The sequence below is a fragment of the Arabidopsis lyrata genome (assembly GCF_000004255.2).
Source record: "Arabidopsis lyrata subsp. lyrata unplaced genomic scaffold ARALYscaffold_1, whole genome shotgun sequence".
Lineage (NCBI taxonomy): Eukaryota > Viridiplantae > Streptophyta > Magnoliopsida > Brassicales > Brassicaceae > Arabidopsis > Arabidopsis lyrata.
In genome coordinates this window covers 17,536,761-17,545,056 of record NW_003302555.1, presented here as the reverse complement: position 1 = coordinate 17,545,056, position 8,296 = coordinate 17,536,761, and the positions used below count along the sequence as shown (strand labels likewise).

General features: G+C 34.4%; 1 protein-coding gene and 1 long non-coding RNA gene across 3 annotated transcripts in view; both read right to left on the bottom strand.

Annotated features, from left to right (window-relative positions):
• Positions 1 to 1,159: 1,159 nt before the first annotated feature.
• On the bottom strand, positions 1,160 to 5,143 carry LOC9327262 (probable leucine-rich repeat receptor-like protein kinase At1g35710). 2 transcript variants are annotated; one of them, XM_021014920.1, is made up of 3 exons: positions 1,967 to 5,143; positions 1,570 to 1,885; positions 1,160 to 1,481 (listed from the first exon to the last, which is right to left on the bottom strand). In XM_021014920.1, the coding sequence occupies exons 1-2, from the start codon at positions 4,989 to 4,991 to the stop codon at positions 1,599 to 1,601; spliced, it is 3,312 nt and encodes a 1,103-aa protein (XP_020870579.1). In that variant the 5' UTR covers positions 4,992 to 5,143; the 3' UTR covers positions 1,160 to 1,481; positions 1,570 to 1,598. The 2 variants fall into 2 exon arrangements, with proteins under 2 accessions (XP_020870579.1, XP_020870580.1); XM_021014921.1 differs by having other exon boundaries at positions 1,160 to 1,478.
• A 2,857-nt stretch (positions 5,144 to 8,000) lies between these two features.
• LOC110225067 overlaps positions 8,001 to 8,296 on the bottom strand; it is a 906-nt gene continuing 610 nt past the window's right edge. The window contains exon 2 of the long non-coding RNA XR_002329475.1: positions 8,001 to 8,226. This is a non-coding gene — a long non-coding RNA (uncharacterized LOC110225067). The remainder of the gene's footprint in view (positions 8,227 to 8,296) is intronic.

Sequence of the window (8,296 nt, the reverse complement as noted above, 5' to 3'; positions counted from 1 at the left end):
GGGTATTTTTCCGAGGCCTAGTTTATCCTCTTACTTCCTTAATGATAACTAGATTTTAACCCGCGGTGTACCGCAGGATGATTTATTTTTTAAAGTTAATATATATAAAATTTTATAAATTGTATCTCCTTATAAAATATTTATGTTTTATAGTTTATAATTATTATCAAGTAACAGTATATCACTAGTTCACCGAACAATAATAAACTGAGGATTTAACTCGCATTAAAGCGGCATGTTAATGATATTTTAAAATTTTATAAATATTGATTCAAACCCGTTCGCCATATAAATCCGTTCCAAAATATATATAACCCGTCCCATAATTTCTTAACCCATCCCGTTATTTGTTTTCTAAAAGTAGTGATTTTAAAATCTAATGATTTTCTATTATATATAAAGTTTATAAATTGTATCATTCTCTAAGACATTTATATTTTAATAAACTAAGGATTGAATCTGTATTAAAGCGACATGTTAATGATATTTTAAAATTTTATAAATATTGATTCAAACTCGTCCACCATATAGCCCGTCCTGTAATTTCTTAACCCGTCCCGTAATTTGTTTTCTAATATTAGTAAATTTTAAAAATTTAACGATTAATTATTATAGATAAAAGTTTGTAAATTGTATCATTTTCAAAGACATTTATATTTTATAGTATACAATTGTTATTAAGTAACGTTATACCACGGGACAATTTTTAATTTTATACAATATTTTCTAAATGAGACTGATTTGATATGTCTAATATTAATGGTATTAAAAAAAAATTAAGGATTTAATCTGTATTGAGGCGACAGATTAGTGATATTTAATCTTTTTATTATTGTTGATTCAAAAACCCGTCCCGCCAAAAAAACTCATTTATTTTATTAATGTTGATCTTATTTATGATATGATTATGAATCATTGTTTAAATATTTTAATCGATGTAGAACGTTGAACATACATTTTCGTCAATTGGATAATATATGTCCGTTTTTAAAATTTCGAATCACAGTATATGCAGATTTTTTTTTTGATTTTTTTTATTACTTTATGTATTATATTATGATTCAAAACAGTTAAAAACAAATCAAACAAACATGATAGGAGAATCAAAATTTTAAATTTTAATCAAATCTTCTAAATATCTAAATTATTAAATATGGAATATCCGGTGCAATAAATGGGTTTTATTTAATCCGATCCAAGTGTTTTTTTGTGAAGGAATTTTTAAAACGGGTCGGGTATCTGATATATTCGGAAGCATTTTTACCCACCCGTCAATAAAGTGTTGCAAAAATAGTAGTATTAGATATTACAACCACACAACATATATATACTACATTTGATCTTAACGTAACTAATTCATAATTATCAAAGTTTACCAACACAAAATAACCCATTAACATTGGGCCTTAATGCAACATGGCCCAAAGTCTTTTTCTTCTTTCTTCTTCTTTCACCTTACGACTTCTCTTTCTTCTTCCCTTCTTTCCAAAAAAACGATTTTAATTTTTAACTACGGTTGCATTGATAAACACATTTATAATATATAAAAAAGTTTGTTATTTTCTTTACCTCGTCGAAGAAATTGATGAAGATGAGTTCTAAGAAAAAGCTGTAGAGATTGATAACATCGTTGGCCGAGATTGCGGATCTGCTTGTAAACACGATAAAGCCACTTCCACCATCTTTATGAGCTTCTCTCTATTCTGCCCCCGTGGTTCTAATATACGTTCATCGGAAATGCTTCTCAGGGACAGAGTTTCTCCCGGAGACGAAGACAAACTCGCAACCAAATCTCCCGGATGCTTCCCCATTATAACCTCGAGTATCAAAACCCCGAAGCTATACACATCGCATTTCTCCGTCACCTTCATCGTGTAAGCAAACTCTGTTGCGAAAAGTTCAGAAACAGTCAATTTCAATTTCGAATTAATTTAGGGATTTTTTAATTTCATTGATTTAGATTTACCTGGAGCGACGTAGCCGTAGGTTCCAGCAACGGCGGACCAGTTTGATGAATCCGTCTTGAGAAGCTTCGCTGTGCCAAAATCAGAGATCTTAGCTGTGTAATCATTATCGAGAAGGATGTTGCCGCTGCTAATATCACGGTGGACGATCGGAGTTGATCGGTCATGGTGCATATACGATAACGCGTGAGCCACACCTTTCACGATGTTGATCCTCTTGGTCCAAGTGAGTCGCTTAGCTTCTTCTTCGTTGGCTAAGAGTTTGTTTAAACTTCCTTTTTCCATGTACTCGTAGATCAGAAACGTGTGGCGGCGGTGGGAGCAGAAGCCGAAGAGCTTCACCACGTTGCGGTGACGGATCTCTGTTAACGCTCTTACTTCGTTTAGGAACTCTTGCTTCACCACTGGCTTTGATATCTCTTCGTCTATTGTATCATGTAGCCTTTTCACGGCTACGATCGCATCTGGGAGGTTTGCTTTGTAGACTTTGCTGTATCCTCCGCTTCCGATGAGGTATCTTTGATCGAATTCGTTTGTTGATTCGATGATATCTTGGTATTTGAATTTGCCATCAACGCTGAATATGGACATATTCTCTCCAGTTTCAGAATCTGTGTTTCTTCCATTGTGTGGTTTTCGTTTCCGAATGTAGTAGGTAAATGCGCCTGCACATATAGAGAGAATGACGAGTGCTCCTAGGATTGGCACTAGTATCCACACAAGAAGGTTGCCGTTCTTCTTCGGCTTTTGGAACCCACCAGAAGTGATAGGGCATGATTTCAACCTTTGTTTAGGAATATTACTGCATAAGCCTCTGTTTCCCTCCAATGCATCTGATGTTGCGTTTTGAAACGCTGGATTGTCTGGAAGCGGACCCTCGAGTTTATTATTTGATATATCGATGAACGTCAGCGCTTTCATGCTCTCGAAAGTTGTTGGAATGAAACCTGAGAGATTGTTGTGTGAGAGGTTGAGCTTGTCGAGGCTCTGCAAGGAGCTGAGCTGTGATGGGATTTCTCCGTCGAGCTGGTTGTGGCTGAGATCAAGATGCGTTAACTGAGTCAGCTTTGTTAGTCCGGGAATGCGTCCATCGAAATTGTTTTTGCTCAGGTTCATTTCATGAAGCTTTAAAAAGGAGTCGAAGGTTTGTGGGATCTGGGAGCTGAATCTGTTTGAGGATAAGTCAAGAGACTCAAGATTGGTTAAGAAACTTAAACCCGTAGGAACTCTTCCAGATAACTTATTCCCATTCAGTAGTAGCTTCGACAAACCCGTGAGATTTCCAATTGCTTCTGGAAGCTCACCAGTGAGGTTGTTGGTAGACAGATCTAGCTCGCCCAGTTGTTTCATGTTCCAAATCTCTGGTGGAATAGCACCTGTGATGTTGTTGTTTGACATGATCAAGGCACCTAGCTTTGGACTCTTCTGCCAGTTGCTTGAAATTTCACCGTTGAATTTATTATGGCTGAGATCAATGAAATCAAGATCTGGGTAAACCCCAAATGCTTCAGAAATATTTCCAATGAATTTGTTCCCTACAAATTTTGCTCTGATCAGGCTCTTGCAATCTCTCAAGCTTTTCGGGATATGACCTTCGAGGTGATTATAATCTAATGAAAAATTCTGAAGCTTGCCACCTTTGCAAATGTTTTCAGGCAAGAAACCGGTGAAATTGTTTATGTCGAGTAGCAATTCAGTTAGCTCTGAAGAGTTTGCCACTCCTCGCGGGATCGTACCAGAGAGGTGGTTATCACGGAGGTACAAACTTTCCAGCTTGGTAAAGTTACCAAAAGAAGAAGGAATTGAACCAGTAAGATTGTTCTGACTTAACGCTAAATCAATCATGGATTCCATGTTGCCTAGTTCCGGGGGAATGACACCAGTAAGATAATTGTGATGAAGATAAAGAACCGTCAAGTTCTTGAGATTTCCTAAGGAAGAAGGAATTGAACCGGTAAGTTTGTTGTCACTTAACTCTAAATCAATCATGGATTCCAGGTTGCCTAGTTCCGGGGGAATGACACCAGTAAGATAATTGTGATGAAGATAAAGAACCGTCAAGTTCTTGAGATTTCCTAAGGAAGAAGGAATTGAACCGGTTAGTTTGTTCTCACTTAAGTCTAAATATGTCATGGATTCCATGTTGCCTAGTTCCGGGGGAATGACACCAGTTAGATAGTTCTTATAAAGATAAAGAACCGTCAAGTTCTTGAGATTTCCTAAGGAAGAAGGAATTGAACCGGTAAGTTTGTTGTCACTTAACTCTAAATGGATCATGGATTCCATGTTGCCTAGTTCCGGGGGAATGACACCAGTTAGATAGTTCTTATAAAGATAAAGAACCGTCAAGTTCTTGAGATTTCCTAAGGAAGAAGGAATTGAACCGGTTAGTTTGTTCTCACTTAACTCTAAATCTGTCATGGATTCCATGTTGCCTAGTTTCGGGGGAATGACACCAGTTAGATAGTTCTGATAAAGATAAAGAACCGTCAAGTTCTTGAGTTTCCCTATGGAAGAAGGAATTGAACCGGCAAGTTTGTTATTAGAAAGAGAGAGGGCTTTGAGGTTTTGCAAATTGCCAAGCTCAGGTGGGATTTCTCTAGTTAAGTGGTTTGTGGAGAGGTCAAAGTAGATGAGTTTAGAGAGGTTTCCGAATTGAGGAGGGATGGTTCCAGAGAAACGGTTCATGCTAAGATCAATTGAAGCAAGGTTTGGGAGAGAAGAGAAGGGGAAATCTTGGAAAGTACCTTCTATAGCGTTGTCAGTGAGGTTTAACTTTTCGATACTCCCTCGTGAGTTGCAAAAAACACCATACCAACTTGTGCAGGAAAAGCTAGGATTGGTGTTTGCATCATTGACCCATGAAGACAGCTTTGATGAGTGACTCTGGTTCGTGAAAGTGGATTTCCATTTCAGAAGAGCATTTGCTTCTGCGATAGTTGCAGAAGCTGAAATAGAACAGCTCAAAATTATGGATATGAACAAAAGAAAACGAAGATCATAAGAATTCTTCTCTGCAAAACCCATCCTCACTCACTCTCTCACTCCCTCTTATCTCTCTCTCTTTCTTGGTGTTAGATAAAGCTATCCAAGTTCTGGCTATTTAATAATCCTCATTTGCACTCAGTGATTGACTTGGCGTCGTCTCCTTGATAATGATGGACTAACCCCGCAGTTCTTCGTTGAACATTCTTTGTAAGTGAATGAATATTGTTGGTCGTTAGAGAAAGCTATCCAAGTTCTGGCTATTTAATAATCCTCATTTGCACTCAGTGATTGACTTGGCGTCGTCTCCTTGATAATGATGGACTAACCCCGCAGTTCTTCGTTGAACATTCTTTGTAAGTGAATGAATATTGTTGGTCGTTAGAGAAAGCTATCCAAGTTCTGGCTATTTAATAATCCTCATTTGCACTCAGTGATTGACTTGGCGTCGTCTCCTTGATAATGATGGACTAACCCCGCAGTTCTTCACTATTGTTCCTTTTTTTTCCCACAATTTGCTTGGCTATTGTTTCACGGAAGAAAAAAAAAATCTAACGTTGTCGTATTCAAAATTCTTTTTTTTCCATAGTATACGTTTTCATATAGTCTAGCATTTTAGGATTTTCATAGCTAAAATTTTCAAAGTTTTTAATTTTTTTATGGGTAAAATGATAATGGTGTTTAAATTAGGGGGTATTATTCAATCATGAAATTTAAATTTATGCACACTCCGATATTATTCAATTATATACTATAAATTATGCATTAAAATCTAGTGTTATGATATTTGTAAATCATGCTTTAAAACTTTTAAAGTTTTGGTGCTATTCGATTTAAATTTTAAAATATTTCATATTGAATTCTAGTGTTCTAAAATTGATTTTTTTTGAAAAACTTTGCTTCCTAACTTTGATATCTATTGGAAAGACAGTTGACAATTCGAATTTTTTGTCCGTTTGACCAAAATAGAATTATCGTTCTAAGTAGTGATGCTTTATGTTAGAAAGACGGATCCATGAAAATTTTAGCTATCCAAAAGTTAAGCTTATTCAGAAATCCAACAACAAAAAAACTTACAGTAATGGTTTGATACTTCTTCCTTACTTCAAATTATGTTTCGTTCTAGATGTATTTACACATAGTAGATAATAAATTATTTGTTTTTAAAACAGTTTTTGTGAAACAAACACAAAACTATAAAACATTACTTAATTTAAGACGGAAGGAGACAAATACTTCAATGTATTGGTTTGTTACTCAAAGAGAAAAAGCACTCATTCAATGTTTTGCTATGCATGGCTAGGTTTGGACCGGATCCGGATATCCGGCTTTTTTTAGGGTATCCAAATCCGGATCCAGCCTGATATGCCCGGATCCGCCTTTTCATTATCCCGATCCGGATCCGTTCTACCCGGATATCCGGATTTCGGATATCTATAAAAAGAGTCGGATCTTCGCCGGATATCCGGATCCGGGTTTTTTTATATAATTTTTTTATTAATATAAAATTTGAAAAAAATATTAAAAACAAATAATTTAATATAAATAATTAAAAATATTATTAAAAAATATTATTCTTATATAAAGGGAGACTCACAAAAATGTCCCTTTTTCAATACCCTTTTTCAAAAATGCCCCCTCCCTAATAGCTTCACTGAAATTGACCATTTTACCCTTAATGAGGCTTTGAATCAGGTTATAACCTAATTAAAAAAAAAATCTGGGCACGCCGTCACCCATATCCATACCCACAGGTTCTTAATCGAAATTTCAATTGCTGATCAAATCTTCATCATTCATCCGTTGAGAGTCAAATTGAGAGTTAAATCGACCTTCTTTTTCTATCAATATGATGAATCTCTCCGATCTGGATTCTCAACTCTTTGTAATCACACAAAAATCCTCTTTAATCTCTTCTTTTTCGGCGTAATTTTGATTTCACAGTTTCAATTTCGATTTCAAAATCAATTGTTGTTTTTGATTGTGGAGTGATGAATCATGGGACTAGATTGTTGTTTATGTGCAGTGGATTACGTCTTTTGTTTCCTGGAGAAGAAAGGCTCGTCAACTTACTTTTGCTTTACCACTTTTTCTTTCTAGCACACGAGTAAAGTACATTAATAACACTTTCTTTTGTCCATTATTAAACAATCTGATTCTTGCATAATGGCCTAATGAGTACATGTGTTAATTTATAAGACTGGAAAGACCTTAAGATTTGATATTATATTGTTTAGTTTGAGTTTTATGTGGTTTTGGTGCTTCTGATTTGTGTTCATAAGATTTTCAGAGAAATGATTGTGATTTGTGTTGTGGATGTGATCTAAAATATATTGTAAACTCTTTTAAATACACGTTGTAAAACTTTTAAAATATCTTGTAAAACATTTTAAAATTTTTAAAATAACTTTTAAAATACTTTGTAAAACATTTTAAAACCTTTAAAATACCTTGTAAAACCTTTAACCTTGTAAAACCTTTAAAATACCTTGTAAAATCTTTAAATTTTAAAAACCTTATAAAACCCTTTATAAAATATTTTCAGTTTTATAAATCATCTTATACCTTATAAATACTTTGTAAAACCATTAAAAAACCATGTAAAATCTTTAAAATATCTTGTAAACTCTTTTAAAACATGTTGTAAAACCTTTAAAATACCTTGTAAAATCTTTAAATTTTAAAAACCTTATAAAACCCTTTATAAAATATTTTCAGTTTTATAAATCATCTTATACCTTATAAATACTTTGTAAAACCATTAAAAACCATGTAAGATCTTTAAAATATCTTGTAAACTCTTTTAAAACATGTTGTAAAACCTTTAAAATACATTGTAAAACCTTTAAAATACCTTGTAAAACCTTTAAAATACCTTATAAAACTAACATCACTATTTCATCAAACACATGTATTGAGTCACTTGTTGTATAATAATAGCAATCACTTTAACAATTAAAGCACCAAATATAACTATCAATAGTGTTACATGGGATTTTCTTATGTTACAAACTTATAAAATATGCATACAAGTTGAGTAAGTACTTTGTGGTACGTACAACATGGAACAAAATCATCATCAAATTTCTACTTTTCCAACGAATGCAATCGTATCAGAAGACGAGTTAGGAGGGTTTGGACATGTTTGATTCATCTTGTCAAGCTTCTTAGCAATGCCCAAAACTGTAGAACCTCTAGGTGAGGTGATTTGGTTCAATCTGCAGGTTATTTGAAAATATATGCACATGATGCTTGTCTTGAGGTGCTTTGCTTCAACCTGCAAGGATCTATACTAGCTGAGAGTGTTTTCGTGTGAACCTTTTATCATGGAACCAAACATTTGAAGT